Source organism: Aotus nancymaae, unplaced genomic scaffold, assembly GCF_030222135.1.
Source record: "Aotus nancymaae isolate 86718 unplaced genomic scaffold, 86718_ANA_hifiasm-v0.15.2.pri h1tg000046l, whole genome shotgun sequence".
NCBI classification, from domain to species: Eukaryota; Metazoa; Chordata; class Mammalia; order Primates; family Aotidae; genus Aotus; species Aotus nancymaae.
Genome location: NW_026988460.1, coordinates 30,497,433 through 30,518,857, shown reverse-complemented (window position 1 = coordinate 30,518,857; position 21,425 = coordinate 30,497,433). Strand labels below are relative to the sequence as shown.

The 21,425-nt window shown below is 44.0% G+C and overlaps 1 protein-coding gene and 1 non-coding gene across 2 annotated transcripts in view; both read right to left on the bottom strand.

Annotated features, from left to right (window-relative positions):
* The window catches only part of SLC12A8 (solute carrier family 12 member 8), a 128,739-nt gene that overhangs the window by 12,805 nt on the left and 94,509 nt on the right, over positions 1 to 21,425 (bottom strand). Inside the window, exons 7-9 of the mRNA XM_012473880.2 lie at positions 20,765 to 20,852; positions 12,549 to 12,695; positions 9,566 to 10,211 (exon numbers count right to left, since the gene is read on the bottom strand). Coding sequence (XP_012329303.2) covers positions 9,566 to 10,211; positions 12,549 to 12,695; positions 20,765 to 20,852 — 881 coding nt within the window. The remainder of the gene's footprint in view (positions 1 to 9,565; positions 10,212 to 12,548; positions 12,696 to 20,764; positions 20,853 to 21,425) is intronic.
* Positions 21,090 to 21,193, bottom strand: LOC135268925 (U6 spliceosomal RNA). Its single transcript, XR_010337265.1, has one exon. It is a non-coding gene; the product is annotated as a U6 spliceosomal RNA (small nuclear RNA).

The window sequence follows — 21,425 nt, the reverse complement described above, 5'->3', positions numbered from 1 at the left end:
TTCAAACAAATGATATGTTGGATTAACTTTGCAGTATGTTTATACTTCATTTCAACACTAAAACTTCAGGTGTTTTCAACCTTCATAGTTCGTTGCTCAGGAAATATAGTAGATTGCTCCCTAAGTAGCCCTTCTCTAGTTTCCAATACCAAATTTCTGCTTCAGCCAAACTGCCTTGACTGTGCCATCTCCTCTGCCCAGCCCTTCCTTCTTCACCACGGTCCAGATCCTGTCTCATATACCAGTGTTCCTCCCACCTCGACCACCCCTGATATGTTGATTCCTGGAATCTATCTTGTATCCACGTCTCACGGATCCCCTAGCTTATGCATCCCTCAGTTCTCGGCTCAGTTATCATTTCCTCAGAGAAATCAGCCCCCATAGTAAAATCTAAATATATTCCCTCATACTACTAATATTTCCTTATGACCCATTTCCTTCCCAGCACTTACCATCATTTGTAGTTGTATACTTATTTACATGTTTCTATGACCACTGGATTATATGCTTCATGAGGGCAGGTCCACATCCATCTTGAGCCTAGGGCTTGGCACGTAGCAGGACTCACTAAGTATCCTATCCAAGTCTCCCATCCTCTCTGGTCACTGTGGCTTTATGACTTAGCCCCTTTGAAGCACATGCCATCAGACTATTTCACACCCTACCCTTTATCATTGCAGTCTTTTACCAACTTGTCATTCTTCTCTTGCTTGTTAAATATTTCAGCCCCTGGCTTACCATCTTTTTCTCTATTAGCATCCATTGTCATCCTTGGTGACTTCTGCAAAAACAACTCATCCAAAGCCCTGCTTTCTCGATTCCTTGAAATGCTCATTCTAATAATCTTTTCTTTCACTCATCCCAACCATCAACTCCCTTAGCTGCACTTGAGGTGTTCCATTACCAGTAACCTTATACTTCCTAAATCATGACTTTAAGCAACCTACTCTCAGCCCATAACCTCCTTTAAAAACAATGTTAAGCTCATTTGCTCTGCCGTTCCTCATTCCAACCATTCATAGTCTACAGAGGGACCTTTAGATACTCGCCTTAGTATGTTTTTTATTTCCATCACCACCTCCCACTTTCCCTGCCCTCTTATCCAGCTTGGGTTCCACTATCCAAGACTATCAGCATTCTCCTGCACACACATTTGCTCCCATGCTTCAGCATTACTCAGCAGCCTCATTCCTAGGTAACTCATTCTCCTACTCTCTGACAGAACAAATTTACAAGCTCTCTTCTCCAAAGAGAACTTTTCATGTTCTCTTATCACCAATCCATTTGCCAAATCACTTGCATCTGTACCCTCTAGTCTGCCTGCCTTCCTTTCATGGTGGATGAACAGCCTCTGATCCTACCTAAGGCCCATCCCTCCACTTGTGCCCGGATCCCATCCCTTTTGGCCTGTTCAAGGACTTTGTTTTTGAATCATCAACTTTTCTGTCCCCCACTGAATCATTCCCATCAAATACAGGTACACTGTCATCTCTCTCACCTAAACAAATGTCTACAGGTCACCCCTAGTTACTGCCCTATTTCTGTGTCTCCCTTATAGCAAACAGCCTCAAAAGAAGTTTCTATGCAGTCTCTATATCTCATTATTTCCTTAACCCACTCTTAAGATTCTACCCACCTTTCCACTAAAACTACTCTTACCAAAGTTGCCAATGATTTGAATCTTTTCAAATTCTATGGTCAACTCCTAGTCCTCATCCCATTTGATCTTTCAGGCAGCATCTGATACATGTGATTACTTTGTGATTACTTCCTCCTTCTTGAAACACTTTCTCCTCTAAGACGCCTCACTGTCTTGATTTTTCTATCTCACTGCCCACTCTCTGTCTTCTTTGCTGTCTCACCGCCTCCTTCCAGACTGAAAATATTGGAATATCCCAACATTCAGTCTTCAGCACCCCTTTATTCCATGTATACCCATTCCTAAGAGATTTCTTCTAGTCCCATGGCTTTAAATGCTACTGATATACTGATGACTCCAAGTTTACATCATCCTTGACCTCTCCCTTGAACTTAAGTTTTGAATAGCTCATTGTCTTCTCAATATCACCCATTAGTTGGCTAATAAGCACCTTACACTTAACATGACTAACACAGAAATCTATGTATTCTATGAAATCTGTATGCTTCATGCAATTCAGTTCTCCATTAAAATATCATCTTCCCAGTAAGATCTTTTCTGATAAGCCTATCTGAAACAGTGCATCTTCCTCCCCACCCTTTTCTCTCATCTCATTACTCCACTTTATTTTTCTTCCTTATACTTATCACCTATTAACATCACAGTGTGCACTTGCTTATCATACGTCTTCCCCTACTAGAATGGAAGTGTTCTACAACAGCAAAAACCTTCTGTGTCTATTCAGCATGTTCCCCCAGCACTTGGGACAGTGTCTGGAATGTACGAGGTGTGCCATACATGTGGGTGAATGAATAAATCATTCTACACCTTGAGAAAACTTCATCCCCTCAACATCTGTTTGCATTCATCATGTGCCTCCAAGTATTATGCTTATCTTTTTATACATCTATACCTTCAGGGATAAGGACCCTCTTTTATATTCTAAATGCCAACTCTAGGTATTTAGAAGTTTGTGTATAGAAAGCACTTAGTGAAAGTCTCCTTATTAATTATGGATTAAAATAAAGTCTGCAAGATTGATCTGAATGGATGGCTCTATTACTTTTAAAAAAATAATTTCTGTTATGATTGATATTAATTGTTAAAATGATACAATTTAATTAATGGCAATCATAACAGAATTATTTTTAAAATTGTATAATTTTACCAATTTAATTAATGGCAACATAGGCTTAGTAAAATACAGTTGCCCCCTTGGTTATTAAGAAGAAACACTAGGCCAGGTGCGGTAGCTCACGTCTATGATCCCAGCACTTTGGGAGGCCAAGGCGGGCAGATCACGAGGTCAGGAGTTAGAGACTATCCTGGCTAACATGGGGAAACCCCGTCTCTACTAAAAAAAAAATACAAAAAATTAGCCAGGCATGGTGGCAGTGCCTGTAATCTCACCTACTCAGGAGGTTGAGGCAGGAGAATCACTTGAACCTGGGAGGAGGAGGTTGCAGTGAGCTGAGATTGTGCCACTCCAGCCTGGGAGACAGCGAGACACTGTCTCAAAAACAAACAAACAAAAAAACTCAGCCTCTTACGACACTTGAACTTATACAACCTCAATTTTACTGAACCTAAAGGGAACTCTGTATGTGTGCGTGCTCTGAGGAACTTGGGCAGAAGTAGTAGGAAGGGTTGTCCTCTAGGCAGGCACAATGCTGTTTTACATATCAGCAATGTAAGGGAGAATTGATGCAAAGATGCTCCGTGACTCTTTGAATAGGTACTATAAAATAGACAACTATTCATAATTCTGAATACCTAGGGTTTCAAAACTCTTCCAAAGTGACTAAAGGAATTTTTTTTCTTGTCTCAGATTTTGCTAGAAAAAGCAGGTTGTACAAACTTGTCAGTGGGGCAGGGGACAGCTTCTCATGCTAGAAATACTAGGAAGAAAAAACTAGGAAGGCAACTTTACTTTATCAAGCCTCTACTCATAAAACAAATAAATAATCATGCATCATGTTAAAAATACCAACAAATACCAATGTCATGTTAAAAATACCAACAAATATAATGCAAAATATTAAATTGACTTTAAAAATCTAGTGATATGTCTAAGTTCTATGTTCACAGCAGATATAAACACTTTAAGCATAAAGGGGGTAACCCCGATTATGTTAATTTTTAAATAATAAATTTAAGTAATTTAATAGAAATTACTTAAATATTAAACCACCTGTGAAAATTCAATTCATTTCTTTGTCAGAATAAACATGTAGTTCTAATTAGCATGTATAAACTGCTAATGTGTATTACCATAGTCCATACAGAATCATGTGTAAAGTCCATGTGGTATTTTTTTTTTTTTTTTGAGATGGAATCTTGCTCTGTCACCCAGGCTGGAGTGCAATGGAATGATCTCGGCTCACTGCAACCTCTGCCTCCCGGGTTCAAGCGATTCTGCCTCAGCCTCCCAAGTAGCTGGAATTACAGGCACCCACCATCACACCCAGCTAATTTTTGTATTTTTTAGTAGAGGCAGGGTTTCACCATTTTAGTCAGGCTGCTCTCGAACTCCTGACCTCAGGTAATCCACCTGCCTCCGCCTCCCAAAGTGCTGGGATTATAGACGTGAGCCACCGTGCCCGGCCTAATGATATCTTAAAGATGATTTAATTTGTGTTCATTTAACCAATATCATGGCCTAGTTCAAAACAAATACTCATTGCAAATGGCATACACATTGTGTAGCAGTTAAGAGCACAGGTTTGACAGTCAGATCAACCTAGGTTCAAATTCTGACTGTCTTATATCATGAGCAAGAGTTTAACTTCTCTGAGACAGAACAACGCCTAACTCCAGGCTTTAATGAAATAATCCATATTAAGTACTAATCTCACTGCAAGGCACATAGGATATGCTCAATAAATGCTGGCTATTTTTAGCTACGAATAATACTTAACAACCAAAATTCATTTGTTGAATAGACATGAATGAGTCTGAGCATTGATTTTTCAAATGTTAAACTTTGTATTCATCTCACCTGACATCTTTTCAGTAAAATCTGGATTTTGACCTTTCTGTCTTTAAAGATAATATGCTTTGGAAGTTGTGCTTTTATCAGTTGTGTTCGTCAGAACAATCGTTTCCTTCTGACACTGTGTTGTGCAAATGTTTCTTTATTTCTATTTAATCAGATCCCTTTTGTTTTTGATGATGTCTACATAGTCAGAAATCTCTCTCTTGCACAGCTGTTATAAACAAAGAATCCATGTGTATATAAGGTATAAAATACAGCCTCAAGTTAATTTTTAAAGTCCATGCTCTCAGGAATATTTATTCAATCTTGATTTGATTCTTACTATTTTATAGCATCTGGTTTGTCAATGATTAAGTTCTTATAATAGTTTAACCTTTTCTATTTGATCAATGCTTCAATGTTTTAGCCAATATTTGCTCAATTGCTCATCAATTCAAGTAGGCTTTATGTTTGCTACGTTATGTGTACTGTGTGGGAATACTGTGATGAGTACAAAGGTGAAAAGACATAGTTTGCAAACAAAGGAATTGGACAATCTAGTGGCAAACAAATGAGATTAATATTTATTTTCTTAAGATAGACAAACCGAAAGATAAATGTGTAAACAAATGGTATATAAATGTGATGTGACATAAATATGGGGTAATAGTTTATATTGCTAATATGAATCAAATGTTATGGTGGCACAGTGGAAGACATCAGAGAACCCTTCTCCAGAAGAGGTGAAAGTGAGTCTTAAAAGTCAGATGGATTTTAAATGATGTCAGAGTCTACCAGATGGAGAAGGGGGAGGTGAAGCAATAGGGGGAGGCAGAACAGGGTGTATAAAGGCAGGAAGGGATAAAGAACGTGGTGTGTTTAGGACGTCAGTCTGGGTGTAAGTGGAACATACAGAGCATGTGTTGTCATGAGAAGAGTGGCAGGGAAGGTAGGTTAGGGCTGGATTGTGAAGAAACTTACATAGCACACACAGTCTGGGACTTCACAGCAAGGGTTTTTAAGTAGGACAGACATGATGAGAGTTTTATTTTAGAAAGATCATTCAGTGGGCAGCGTGAAGGAGAAATGGGATGGGGGAAAGTCTTAGAAACTTAGTAAGAGTCCAGGTACAAGATGATGAGGGTCTGCACCAAAATCAAGGCAGCAGGGAGGGGGAGAAAGGGAATGGTCAGAAACACCTATGACATTTCTAAGACTGGGCAACTGGACAGCGACCACTTCCTTGATTAAACATTGCAGACTGACCACATCTCTCCTGAAAACTCACTGAGAAGACAAAAAGGAATGAAACAGACATAAACCCACAAATACAAAGAGAATGAGAGAGGAAAAATAAAAACAAGTCTTGGAAGATGGAACGGTGACAGTGGTGACAGACTGAGCAGAGCAGAGGAGAATGAGCCCTAGGACCTCCAGAGAGGGTGCTGACGGAGGGCAGCCCATTTCATTCTGGCAGACCAGATTCAGGACCAGGAAGCACCACATTCTATCCAGTGGTAAAGTATGGGGGGCTGGTGGGAGGTCTATATTTGTTGTACACCAAGATGCTTTTCTCTGCCTATGAAGCCAAGTAACAACCCCTTCTGTTGCCCAATTCCCTCCCCAAGGGGGCTTTCCTTTGAAAAAAATCAAGCCAGAGAGTACCCAAACGTGGCATAGCAGACACAGCAAAGAGTGGGAAAATGGAAATTGAAGCCAGGAAATTAAATGAACATCTATACCCTAAACAGTGAGACACCCTTCCAACTCACTCATCTTATCCTGTTCCCAGGATCCAAGTACCTACCTGTGTGTCCCTCGGGCAAGGGTTTAAAGAACTCTCCTCTAGAGGAACACACTGAAGAGCCCAAGAGAAAAACCTCGAGATATTCACATTTGGGGGTCCCCTAGTAAAAACGCTAGCCCATTCCTCCTTATTCTACAGCAAGCTGCCCCAGTCAACAAGCCCTGCTAATGTACACAGCTCTTCTAAACAGTTTTTTAGTACTTCACTTAAAAAAAACATAGAGACAGAGTCTTACTCTGTCACCAAGGCTGGAATACAGTGGCCTGATGATGGCTCATTGCAGCCTCAATTTCCCAGGTTCAAGCCATCCTCCCACCTCAGCCTCCTGAGTAGCTAGAATGACAGACATGTGCAATCACACTTGGCTTATTTAAAGAAAAATTTCTGTAGACACAGGGTCTCACTGTGTTGCCCAGGCTGGAGTGCAGTGATGTAATAACCACTCACTGCAGCTTCAACTTCCCAGGCTCAAGCCATCTTCCCACCTCAGCCTTCCAAGTAGCTGAGGCATGACCCCAGCAAGTACATGCTGGATCACAGGACAATATACTAAGGATGATGGTAAAGCAAGTGATAGAGGAGCATGAGTCACTTAGGACCATAGAGCTACCATGGCAGCGCTGGGCTGCCCACCTCTAGCTCCTTGTGAATGCACTCGATGAAGTCGCTATTATTTTGTGTTTTTTATTATGTTCAGTCAAAACTAATCATGACTGATATAATCAACATTTAAAAAAATCATTAGAAGCCTTGGGAGAGAAAATCTATGAACTATCCCAGAAAACAAAACAAAACAAAACAAAACAAATAAATGAACAATAGGAAAGAGAAAAGAAAAGAAAATTGGAGAATCATTTAAGAAGATACAAAATTGAGATGATAGACAGGGATGGGGGGATGGGGTGGGGAATTATCAAAGAGAGACTATGTAAAAGCATGAATTTTCTAAGAAATTTCTTGCTTCCTGGATCTGACACAAAAGTGTGGTAACAAGAGGAATTCTAAGACAACAGCTTTGTAGCAGACCTAGCAAATGAACAATCTCAAGTGGAACAGAAGGATGGAGCCATAGGACAGAGCAGGGAAAGAAGTGAATATATTTCTGAAGAATTGGAGCATTCTGAAAATAATAAGGAGAGGCATTTGACAGATCTGCCAGAGTCTTTAAAGAAAAATGACAGAAAATGAAGCAAAGAAAAAACTAAGGCAATTATTAACACCAGGAAACAGCAAAAGTTGAACAAAAAAGGAAATGTAATCATAGTGTAACATATGGCTCATAACTGAGCAATAGTTACCTAGTCATGATAACAAGAATACTAGCTTTTAATTTTAAAACAAACAAAACTGTGGGACAACTACACTGGGGGCATTAGATGAGAAGTCAGAGTGGCATATAAGAGTTAAATCCAGGCAGGGCACAGTATCTCATGCCTCTAATCCCAGCACTTTGAGAGGCTAAGGTGGGCAGATCACTTGAGGTCAGGAGTTCGAGACCAGCCTGGCCAACATGGTGAAACCCCATCTCTACTAAAAATGCAAAAATTAGCTGGGTGTAGTGATGGGTGCCTGTAATCCCAGCTACTTGGGAGGCTGAGGCAGGAGAATCACTTGAACCTGGGAGGTGGAGGTTGCAGTGAGCTGAGATCGCACCAAAACCTCATTTACCATAAGAGGAAGTCAAAAGATGATGTTGGAAACTGACATATCAAGAAGTAGCAATGTAAATACATTATTTAGTAACAGATTAACTGAAGAAGCAAATTTTTGGTTCAAAGTGGGATTTTCTGGGAATGGGACTCGGAGTAGAGAAGGGTAAAAGGGGTGGTATAAAAGAGTAGTAACTACTGTTTCTGATTATGTGACTTTTAATATTATTTGGCTTATTAAATTATACAGTTATTACATTGATTAAAATAAAATAAATTTTTAATTAAAAGCTTCCCAGCAATTTAGAGGCAAAGAAGGAAAAACAGGTTTCCGAGAAAATGTAAAACACTAGTTTTGGGGGATTTGTTTTGATTTTGTTTTTGTTTTGAGATGGAGTTTCACTCTGTCGCCCAGGCTGGAGTGCAGTGGCGTGATCTTGGCTCACTGCAACCTCTACTTCCCAGGTTCAAGTAATTCTACTGCCTCAGCCTCAGGAGTAGCTGGGATTACAGGCACCTGCCACCATGCCCGGCTAATTCTTTGTATTTTTAGTAGAGACAGCGTTTCACCATGTTGGTCAGGCTGGTCTCGAACTCCTGACCTCGTGATTCACCCTCCTTGGCCTCCCAAAGTGCTAGGATTACAGGCATGAGCCACCGTGCCCAGTCAAAACACTAGCTTTTACATATCTCCTTCTACGTTCCTCATCTCCTCCTCTTTGCCCACACCTGTGTGTTTATATCTCCAGGGGCAGCATAATGTGGAGGAAAGTACATGGTCCTCAAATACAGACAACACAACACAGGATGATGTCCAGCTATGCAAAGACTCAGCTCAGAGTCTTCTCTGTGACCTCATGGGGACACAAGGTCTTCATTTGTAAGATTGAAAATGCTAATATCTATTATATTTCACAAAGTAATAGATGTAAAGCACCTGGAATATGGTAGGTCCTTGAAAATGTGAGTTCTCACTTTCAGAATTTCTCATGCCCTATATGCCTCTCTGTGAATGTCTCTCTGTGTCTCTGTGTTTATAGATTTAAGAAAACAAAGCTTAAGCCACCTTCCCTCCATCCCCTCTTGCCTGGTTTGGGAGGTTCATCTTCCACAAAGAAAACATTGTGTCCTTGACACATAGTTTATCACAACACACTTCCACTTCTCTTGTAAGGAGAGACTGATTTTACTCGCATTGGCATTATACTTCAGTTCATTTTTGAGTGAAAAGAGATTGATACCCAATTACTAGCTGTGGCTCCCAGGTCTAATACACAGGAGTAGATAGAAATTACTGTTTAAACTTAACTATGTATAACAGAGTAGAATTACAAATAATTCAGCTGATACCTGCATACAATGTTTTAAAATAAATATTGCAGAAAATTAACAAGGATTTTAAACCCAGCTATAACTGGTTTGTGATAACTGAGTAGGTAGGATAATCAGTGGTCATCCCCAAATAAGAGACCCCAGTGTGATGCCAGAGCACTCACCTTCTCCACTGGGCTCAGATTGGTTGCACAGCTCAGACACAAGTTGCTCTCCATACGTTCCCCCAGGCTGAGTCCCTTCACTCCTGGAAGTCTGCTTGTTCCAGCAGGACTCCTGCCCCTCCCAGGAGGCAGCGGACAACCCATCAGAGATCTCAGCAGGGGAAGAAGGAGGGGATTTGAGGTCCAAGAGGAAGCTATCTTGGAGGGTCTGCTTGGTTGCCTTCTTGCTTTTCCTCTTCTGATTCTCTGGGGTCCTGTTACGGTCTCCTTGCCTGGGCCGGCTACTCTCAAGCTTCCTGGTTAGCTGGAGGAGCTGATCCATGTCCTTGGTGAGTCCCAGCAGCGTGCCCTCCAAGACATTTTGGGCAGGTCCCTCAGAGCCATAGTTGGGAGCTTTCTCTAAGAGCAGATGCTCAGAGCAATGGAGGCCTTCCGGGCCCTCCCTGAGCACTGGCTCAGGCACTGGGGGCGGGCTACAGGAGCTCATGGACAGGGAGAAGTAAGAGTAGTCCACTGCAACATATGTCAGCATGAAGTTGATGGTGACGATGGGGGCCAGAATGTTCACCTGACCCACAAGGACAAAGGCCATGGTCACCAAGCTGGTCAGGCAGATGGCAGCCACAGGTGTCTTGTTTGGCCCCTTCTGCAGCAACAAAAATAACATTCAGGACCATAAAATTTCAGATAGAATGCTTCAGAGATTTCAGAAGTTATAGGATAGAAACACCGCTCATAATGGCTCGGCCACTTCTCCCATCTGGTTGTTCATCTATAAACTTGAGATAATAATATTCAACTTATGGGGTTACTGTGAGATCAGAGTTCATACATGTGAAATGCTTCACATACACTGACATGCAGTAGGCTCCACAGGTATTAGTTGTATTAGTAACTTTTTTTATTTTTAGACAGGGTCTGGCTCTGTTGCTCAGGCTGGACTGTAGTGGTGTGATCTCAGCTCACTGCAACCTCTGCCTCTTGGGCTTAAAGCCATCCTCCCACCTCAGCCTCCTGAGTAGCTGGGACTACAGATGCACATCACCACGTGTGGCTAATTTTTGTATTGTTTGTAGAGAAGGAGTTTTGCCATATTGCCCAGGCCAGTCACAAACTCCTGAGCTCAAGCAATCTGCCCACCTTGGTCTCCCAAAGTGTTGGGATTATAGGCATGAGCCACTGCGCCCAGCCTGTACGAATAACTATGAACGTGGGGTATTATTATAGAACGTTGACATCCCAAATATTTCCTCCTTTTGTCTTTCATTGGGTTTTAATACCAGCATAGAAAATCAGAGATACAAAGTTGATTCTTCCCAGGAAGAGGCAGATTCTGGAAGACACAGCAGAATCACTGGTGGCTGGAGGAGGGGAATTCTGACACTAAACATGCACATATGCTCATGCACACACATTACACACACCTGTTATTCATGGAGGTGGCTATGGTGACCTTCAGGTGGACAGGAGTGGATAAAAGGTGCTTGCTGCCACTCCCGGGAGCTCTTCATCACAGTCACTGACATAGTTCTTGGGCCAAAAGCAACAGTCACTTCTCAGTGCCTGTGTTCTTTGACCCAGCTGGCTACGCCCTCCTCTTTGAAACCCTTTCTTCGCCTCACTTCTCCTGACTCACCTGCCTCTTCACTGACTGCTCTTTCTTGGTTTCTGCGGCTGGCTCTTCACATCTCTGAATTCCACAGTTAAAGCAGCCCTGGGCTCCAGACTCAGACCTCTTCTCTATCTGTACTCCCTCCCTTGGTGAGCTCAACTAGGCTCATGGCTTTGAATACCAGTGTTATACTGACGACTTCCAAATTTGAATCTCCAGCCTAAAACATTCACCTGAAAGCCAGTCTTACATATCCAACTGCCTACTCAGCATTTCCAGTGGATGTCTAATAGGGTCTCAAACTATGTCCAACACGAAACTGCATTTTTGGAGGAAGGTAAAGGAAGAAATCAAAGATAATTTCTAACGATGTGTTCCCGAAACCAGAGGGAGGCTGCAAATTGGAAGTGGATGGGGAGGCCCTCGGTGGCACCCCAACAAGACAAAATTAAACTGCAGCTTGTAAACCATATTATTGGGAAGTGGGAGTCTCTGTTTTTGTCTCTCTGGTCCTCCCCTAGGCTATAGGAATGTCTATTTTAATCATTCCAGACACGATTCAACTGAGCTGTCCTTTATGTATCAGTTAAGGTTTGGTTTGCCATGGTTAACAGGAACCCTAGAGGCCAGAGGTATGAGAAATCATCAAACAGCAACCCCCAAGGGACAGGTGAGCTTCGAGGGCAGTTAGAGCTGCAAGAACCAGCTTGCCTCCTGACCAAAACATGCTTTCTTCTATGCTAAACCTGGAAGATTGGAATTCATTTTTATTAAAGGATGGGGCACTGCATTTTTATGCTGCTCAGGGTCGAAGATGTTACTGGGACTGGTTAGCTAAACCAATGTGCAGGGGCACAGTGGCTCTTGCCTGTAATCCCAGCACTTTGAGAGGCTGAGGTGGGCAGATCACCTGAGATCGGGAGTTCACGACCGGCCTGACCAACATGGAGAAACCATGTCTCTACTAAAAATACAAAATTAGCCTGGCATGGTGACCCATGCCTGTAATCCCAGCTACTCAGGAGGCTGAGGCAGAAGAATCACTTGAACCCCGGAGGCGGAGGTTGCAGTGAGCCGAGATTGTGCCACTGCACTTCAGCCTGGGTGACAGAATGAGACTCTGTCTCAAAAAAAAAGTGCCAAGGGGGCTAAGGGGCTGGGTGGCTGTGACATTTAAGATGCTTCATCTACTTGGCCCTAACCCAAGCCAGCCAGAGGAAAGGGCTGAAAGAAATGACCTCTGCATTCTTTTCTGTGTCACCCCAAAGAAATTGACCAGAGGCTCAGATCAGAAAAGCTTAACCAATTATGAGCCAACAATCAAGTTAGCAGCAAAACATGTTTCTCAAAAAAAAAAAGAGGATGACTCACCCCTTGTCCCAGACAGGCAAGTGCAGGGATCACTTTCTCCTGAGCAATGCATTGCAGGATGCGGGGAGCTCCATAAAGTCCTCCCATACAGGAAGCCAGGGACGAGATGTATAAGCCCAAAAGGAACAGGAAGCCCACGAGGGATACCTATGTGAGAAGCGGTTTTATTAGCCAGTGCCAGAGCCTGTTCCTGTGGCTTTCTTCTCCCCCAGCACCCACCCACCTGCACCCCATGCAATCATCCACTGAGTCCTCTAGATCCGATCTCTGGGATACAGTTTCCACATTCCCAGCCTCATCCCCATTCATTCCATGATTTCAGCTGAATCCACCACCACATTTCATATGGACTGCACAGTGGTCCTCAAATGAAGTGTCTGCCAGACTCAGCTGCAGGGCTTGCTAAATGCAGATTTCTGGGCCCCCTCCTAAGAGTTTCTGGTTCAGTGGGCTTAGGGTGGGGCCTGGAAATTTGGATTCCCCACGTGTTCCCAGAGACCACACTTTGAGAACAAACGGGCCAACTACAATGCTCATTGGCCTCTTGCCTTTAAGCTCACCCTTAAAGATGAGCTTAAATCATTCAGATGATTCACTCTGAATCATCCCATAAGCCTCTGCAGGAGTGACCTCTCTGAACTCAAATCTGATCACACTGTCTCCATTGCAGACCTATCAAAGGCTCCCCCTGCCCTTAGATGTAAGGCTCTTCATGGTCTGTGATCTCTTTAGCCCCACACCCTGCACACTAAGAGTCCAATCAGTATGATTTTTCTGCCTGTAAGAAGGCTCTCTCTACACCCACTAATCTACTCATTGTTAAACTCCTAACGTGCTTCAAAATTCAGCGCAAACCTCACCTCCACTGTGAGGCCATCCCCAGTTCCCCCGACTACAGTAGCCACTTCTCAGTGCTCCACAGCATCCCAAATGTGATGTTACGACAGCACCTATCATGGTGCCCCCTCCACTAATCTGGAGGCTTCCTTTAAGCAGGACTTCTGTCTTGTTTACCCTAGAATTCTTGGTGCCCAACCCAGAAATATAAATGCTGAATGAATGAATGCTATCCATGACCCACAAGGCACCAACAGACAGAATAAGAGGGCACAGATGTTCTTGGTGCCAACTTGCAAAAGATCGGGGTCCAAGGTGTTACTAGGACTGGTCAGCTAACCCAGTGCTGAAAGTGCTAAGGGGCTGGGGGGCTGCATGGCTGCTTGCTACGAATTCACCCTCCTGGGCCAGACCTTATCTGTATCCACAAGGAAGCATCTTTGTTTTCTTATTTGAAGTGCCCTCTCTGTTCTACTTTACTTTAGTCACAGGGGCCAGAACTATACATTCCAAGTACTCATGTGTCCAATGCTTACAGACAGGTTAGGTTTAACATTCAGCTTTGTCACTTGAACCTTCTTGATGAAGGCTCTCCTCGCCTCATCTTTTACATCCTTGCATCAGCAAAGCACTGGATTCGTGTCATCAAGCTATACTGAACACAAGCCACTGGCCAGACCTCTCTCCTGGCTCATAAATTATTATTGGAACAATTTGACTGACTGATGAATCTCATATCAGTCAGGACAGCTGATTGGGAAAAAAAAAACAACTTTGCTTAAAAAAAGAATATATTTGTAGGATGCTGAAGGTTCATAGAATCACCAGGAGACTAAAGGATGAGCCTCAGAAAAGGGCAGGACCAAGTCTGGAGGCATACCCAGCCTCTTCCCCAGGAACAGCTTGGCCAAGATGCCACCAGCACCCAGCTGCCCTGTGGACAAATTCTCACCAGCTCTTCATCTCTGCCTCATTGGTTACAATGTGAGCATGCAATGGCCTAGTGTAGGTCATGTGCCCTACCAGGGCTGCAAAGGGACAAGCAAGAGAGGTCTGGTCCACCGGGCTTCTATTATGCAAAATGGGGGGTACTCACTCCCTTCAAGACCATTGGGTGGAATAATCCCCAAATGGTCAGGAAGGTCAGAGGCTTGATGGACAAGAATAAGGTCCACTATGGAACCCACCTTGTCTTTAATTCAGTGTTGATTACTTTCCCCTAACTTTATCATCTCACTCTGATCCCCAAAGAATCTCACCTGTCTCTTTTTTCCATGTCACAGGTTTCTTGGGTTTGTCCTGCCCACCCCACACATCGTTTTATTACTACGAGAAATCAATGTCGTCTAGTGTTTCCATCACTTTATGTGATCTGATGGCATTTTGTTACTTTCTGTCCTGTGGGATAGTTAGTTATGCTCACGGCTTATCCTGCCATCACCCCGAGCACCTCACGGATAGAACTGTATCATGCATCCTGGCTCCCTTCCCCTAGCACCTCATGCAGAATCTGGCAAACAGAGCTCAGCAGCTGAATCCATGCAGCTTCAGGACTTCGCTGTGATCGTGCCCCAGGTGCCTTACAAAACTGTTAGATACGCTGGGTCCATGACCAATCCTCAGTCCATTCTGAGATGTGTATCTATTACCTTTATCTCTGTCTTCTCTACCAAATGCATCCTATGTTGACTGGTTTTTAAAAAGTAGACTCTAAGACAAAATTTTAACAAGAAAGAGCCTTTTGAAAATTTAAGTCAGTAGTTCTCCATTCTGGCTAACTCTAAGAATCACCCAGCGATTCTGATTTAATTAGTACAGAGTGAGACACAGACGTGGTTGATGTTTAGAAAGCTGTCCAGGTGATTCTAATGTGTAGCCGATGTGGCGAACCACTGAGCATATATTGCATTCTCCCCTCAAAAAATTCTTTGGGAGAGTCAGGCAAGGTATCTCCTTGCAGAAATTTCACTGCTTCTTACCTAAAAGATTACATATATTTGATTTTTTAAAACTCTTTTTCATTTAAAGGCTATTTACTCAGAGCAGGAATGAGTGGAAATGCCCCAGCCTGGCATCCTCCTAATGCTGGACTGACCTCAGGAACTGGGTGAACCTCTGGCACCATCAGTACACTACATGGTGGCTTCCGTCTTTGGCCAGCCTTCCCAGAGATACACCCTAGGATTCCTCCAGAACTCTAGCAGCTGGGGTCAGACTGGGCCAGGTATAGCAACTGGTTTATGTCCCATTTGTCAGTTGTGTAACATGATCTGTTCACTCACCACTTTTTAAAAATGTAAACTATTATTCAGTCTGTTTGCTGAATAATATATGAAATGTTTGTTCCCACATTTAGACAAATTAGAAAAACTTCATTCCATCTCTCTCCTGCCTAAATCCTGTATCTTTCTTTCATTTGTCATCCATCCATCCATCCATTTAAGAAGCATTTCCTGAGGACAGGTTATGTTTCTGGCACGGTGCTAGGCAGAGCAAGGCTTACAGACACAATGGCGAACCATGCAGCTCTGCTCCCAGCCCTCACAGAACTTAATCGTTTTCTCTACTCATATCAGACTGAAAACTTGTGAAATGTGCCAGTGGAGGCAGAAGTGAGAATTTATTTGAGAAGAGGTGTGTCAATAGTTCTTTTTAAATAAAAAGTGATTCCCTCTGGCATCCACCTGTTTGAGCCATCACCCCGCCAAAAAAAACCTCTTTCCAAAATATTACATGGAGTGTGAATTACCCTGATTTCTTTTTTCAGTAACTACTGATGAAAACAATTACTTCCATCTCTCTGCTCTTAATATTTTCTCCCAGCTCCCATTTGAGCTTCGGCCATTGAGGGACTCCACTCATTCATTGGCTGCTCTCTTCTGTTGAAGGACTGGATTCAAAGTCATTTGCAAGGGGCCCGTTCTGTCTCATCTAATTCCAGTGGCCCCCTGACATCACTGAGGAGTACATCCTGAAACCCTTACAATTCCAAGTGTATTAATAAGGCCATGTCTCAACAATGCTATGGTTTTTTTCTCCCACATCTCATTTCCGCAGAGTCATCAGTTTCCTAATACTCCACACTCCATGAATTGATCAACATCTCAACTTTCAGTCAAGTTTTACCTCTCACTTGAGAGTCATTTTCCATAGACCGCTTCCCTTCCTGAGAGGCAGGACTGCGTCCATGATGGAGGACAGAGGACACTCAGGCTGGCCCACTCACGGGTGCCGAGCAGCCCAGGAGACTCACTCCCCCGTCACCAGTGCTGTCCCATCCCCATCTTCCCTGTACAGCTTGTGTCATGGGCTTCCAAGGTCCCTCTTGAATATGTGGAACCACAACTATTAAATCCAGGAATCAGACTTTGTTCTGTGGGATTCCCCAGTTTTTGTTTTGAGACAGAGTCTCGCACTGTTCCCCAGGCTGGAGTGCAGTAGCTCAATCCTGGCTCACTGCAACCTCCGTCTCCTGGGTTCCAGCGATTCTCCTACCTCAGACTCTTGAGTAGCTGGGACTACAGGCGTGCACCACCATGCCTGGCTAATTTTTGTATTTTTTGGTAGAGACGGGGTTTCACTGTGCTGGCCAAGCTGGTCTTGAACTCCTGACCTCAGGTGATCCACCTGCCACGACCTCCCAAAGCACTGGGATTAGAGGCATAAGCCACTGCACCCGGCCAGATTCCCTAGTTTTAACAACAATACTTTTGGGATATTTTTTCTTCTTACATTGCTCTTATTTTGCTAGTTAGCAAGCCTCAGGTCTCCTAAGGTACTTGGTCTTTTTTATTTGTAATAAACATCTGTTTCCTGGACTGTATACAAGTTTATTTTAAAACATTTAATCTATTTAAGTTCACCCCAACTAACATTGTACAATTCTTTTTATAACTAAATAATACTGAGATTATTTTGGCTTTTAATATTTAATTAAATATGGTGGATTTGTGGGGAGAAATTGTGTTCCTAAAATAAATGTGTTGATCTGTAAGGGTATGCCCATAAGGAGTATGGAAGGGAGTTGAAATTTAATTAGCACCTACTATGTGCCAGGCAAAATTTATTATAATTAGCACCTACTACATGCTTTCATGGGTTATCTCAGAGCCACAACCATATACAAGACTTTTAAGAATGCACATACTCCTGAGAGCAAGTTCCTCTGCGGAGGGGATTGAAAGTAAAAATATGCTTCTTAGAGAAACTGAATTGAGAAGCCAAATAATTAGAAATAGATCAGAAAAGCTGTAGGAAACCCAGAAAGAAACAGACTAACTGATCAGCTGCAGATCAGTAAAAAGGAATCCAGGGCAGCCTGCAGCCATTGAAGATAATTGTTCTGGCAGAAAGCCCCCGAGAGAAAGAAAGAGGAGTGCACTGGGGAGCTGCGTGAGAATGAGCACCAAGGAGAGTATGTCAGAGACCTGCCCTGTCTCAGCGTCCAGAGGTGATGCGTGGGGCACACGAACAGAAGAAAGAAGAGGCCTTGCTTTTTTCAGGCCCAGGAAAGCCCAGAGATGCGCTGGCTCCGAACTGCAGCCACAGCTAAGACAGGAAGCTGAGATGAACAGGTTATCAGGGTAGCAGGTTGTGTCAAGTGACCAAGTAAAGAGACTCCGCACTTGCACCTCCCAACCTGTGTAGGTTGCCCCCTCCCATTCTCCCGGTACTGCCAGTAAGAACATCTGTGGCCCAATTTACTGCCTGAGCACGGTACCTGCTACTGCAGCAGAGTCAGTCCGAAGGAGAAAAGGTGTGGGAGGAAACTCCTGTGTGGCCTCCTTTAGGGGTGGATGGTGGGAAGCGGAAGACCAAGGTGCTGCTATTTTGGCATCATCAGGGGTGGTTCCATCACTGCTCACTGACTTGCTGCACCTGCCCGTTTCTACTGAGAACCAAGAGCAGTAGCTTTGCTCCTTTATAGGCTTTACAATGGCCTATTCCAGGAAACAGTCTCTTGTCCTCTCTAAGAACTCAGTCTCCACCTTTCATCCCAGTGTGTGCGTAATTACATTCCCACGTGCTGTTGCTGGGCCTGATGCAGCAGGTGCCCCCACTTGGCTAAGTGCTTGCCGACCTGCTCACCGTCAGGACACGTGGCATTCCAAAGGAGGCTCCCCGCCATTTGTGTGCCTATTATTGGGTGTGTGATTTCCACCCACAAAGGCTCTCTCGTGCTGTCTCTGGGCTGTTTTTACCCTACTGCTGTTTGTGGCCTTCCTTAGATACAAAGCTGCCTGCCCTCCCACATACCCACTCTGAGCTTTCCCTTGCCAAGCAGGGGAAGGAGAGGAGGGAGGTGCTGCGGCCCAGAGGATCATCAGATCAGAGTCTCTAAAAGGTGGAGGGACCTCTGTGAAGGAAAGCATGAGAAAGGAGCTTTAGAAGCAGGCAGAGCTGGCCAGCCACTGGCAAGCTGCAGACAGCAGGAAGCACTTCCCCCAGTTAAACCAGCCTCACCCAGGCTTATCCCTGAGGCCTTCAATTCCTGTAATGCAGCCAAGCTTTTCATTCCATAGCTAGAGAACAGACCCTTGGGAGTGAAACTCCAGATGGAAGCACACATGTAGATACAAATGAGGGCTACAGACTCCTGCCTGAGAGCAAACCTTGCCACCTGGGGGTCTGTGACCTTGGGTGCTGGAAGGTGGGTATCCGTTCTCCCACTAACTGAATTGCACCACCTTTCAAAAAACGTGCCTTTATACTAAGGTCAAGACCCCTAAAAACAAATAATCACCTTTGCATGGGTACCTACAAGCCTTAAAAAGAAACCTGTGCTTTTGTGAAAACCAAGCTCAAATGTATCTCTCAAAAGAAAATTCAGAGTTTCCTGCCTCAGGTTGCCCCAGGCACTGGCATTCCATGATCAGCAGAGCTGCTTTGCAAAGCCTCACACCAACAGAAAATGGTATTCTATCCTAAAATATAGGAGCTCTTGCCTGTAATCCTAACACTTTGGAAAGCTGAGGTGGGAGGATCACTTAAAGCCAGGAGTTCAAGACCAGCCTGGGCAACATGGCGAAACCCTATCTCTATAAAAAAATTAAAAAAAATATTGAGTGTGGTGATGCATGTCTGTAGTACTGGTTACTTGGGAGACTGAGTTAGGAGAATCACTTGAGCTCTGGAAGTTGAGGCAGTAATAAGCCATCTTCGAGTCACTGCTCTCTAGCCTGGGTGACAGGGTGAGACTCTATCTTTAAAAGGTTAAATTTTTAAATTAAAAAATACATAAAATATAAGCAGCGCTACTCAGGAGTTAACAGAAAAACTCCCTAGCCAACTACATTTCTCTGAAAAATAATGGGAATCTCAGGGTCTACTTTTTCTCCAAGAACTTAAAGGAAGGTAGGAGTTTTTGGGAATTTCCAGAAAATGTCTGGAAATCTTACTCCTGTGGGTTCTAGGATGCCAAATAGATGTCCTTGATGTCACATGACCTCCAGCCTGCTAACTGTGGTGGAACGCCAGGAATTCACTAATCTTCTCCTGGCAGGGTGCGGACTCTAGAAACAAAGATGTTGCAGCCAAATCAGCCCGGAGTGTCCAAGATTCTCAGGAAAGCCAAAGGGGTCAAGGACCTCAGGGACAAGGAGGGCCTCGGCGCTCACCCGGGTCCTGGGCTTCCTCCCGCTCCCTCCACCTCTGCCTGTCTCCAGTCTCCTTCTCCACTTGCTGCTTCTGAGCAGCAGTTTCTCTTCTTCCTGGAAGGTGAAGCTATTAGCAAAAGCAAGGAACTTGCTTAGCTGGGAATTTGAGGCGACCAGATTCTTCTGTTTCTGTCCTAATTTTCGACAGGAAGAGATGTCCCCATTATCTAGCCCCTCGTATTCGTGAGTCTCTCTGGGCATCGTTACCTGTTTCTAGAGATTCCCCAAGCCAAGCCTGTACCTTCTCCATCATCTCTCTTCCCCACCACAACCCAATCCTTGATTCCTGGGCTTGAGACTATATGGAGGCCAGGCACAGTGGCTCAAGCCTGTAATCCCAGCACTTTGGGAGGCTGAGACGGGAGGATCACTTGAGGCCAGGAGTTTGAGACCAGCCTGAACAACATGGTGAGACCTCATCTCTACCAAAAAATACAAATAAATTAGTCCCGCAGGATGGTGTGTTCCAGCTACTTGGGGGTCTAAGGCGGGAGAATCACTTGAGCCTGGAAGGTTGAGGCTACAGTGAGCTGAGATTGCAACACTGCACTCCAGCCTGGGCAACAAAGTGAGACCCTGTCTCAAAAAATCAATTAATTAAATGTTTATAAGACTATATGGATTCCCAGATAGTACCACAAGGGGAAGGTGGCCATTTGTTGGTGAGAACAAATAAATGACTGCAACAGACTGAGCCCTTTGAGTAGCACAGGCCTCACTTACCTTTTCGGCTATCAGGAAGTCATAGCGAAGGGCCTCTCGAGTGCAGATGGCGCCCAGGAGGAAGACGAAGACGATGTAAAGAAACCACCTGCAAAACCCAAGAGCAGAGCAGAGCTGCCCCCCACTCACCTCACCCAGCCCTATACACTCCCCCCACTCAACCTTCCATTTCCTATGGGAACCTGCCTCAGAATGAGAGAAAGGCCAGTCATGAAGCCTGCCCAGCTGGCTTGGGAGGACACTTTTTGTACTATTTCTCTTCTGGCATATTTCTTACCAAAAAAGGGGTACCATTGTTTTGTTTCTTTTTTTTTTTAATGTATATAAAAATATGGAAGGCTTCACGAATTTGCATGTCATCCTTGCACACAGACCATGCTAATCTCTTTATTGTTTTAATTTTAGTATATGTACTGCCAAAGTGAGTGCTATTTTATCTCATTCTTACATTAAAAAAGAAAAACACACAAAGGGCGTTCGGAGTAGGGAGGCGGGAGGCCCAGTTGCCTCTAGGTCGCCAGGATTCAGGCCAGGGTTGCCCAGCAGCCTCACACCCCAGCCTCCTCCAGCAAAAGAACAAGTTGATGATCCTTCAGGCCTCTAAGTCCCGCTGGATCAAATAAAGAAAGAAACTAAAGTCACAAGGCAGAAAGCAGTGGCC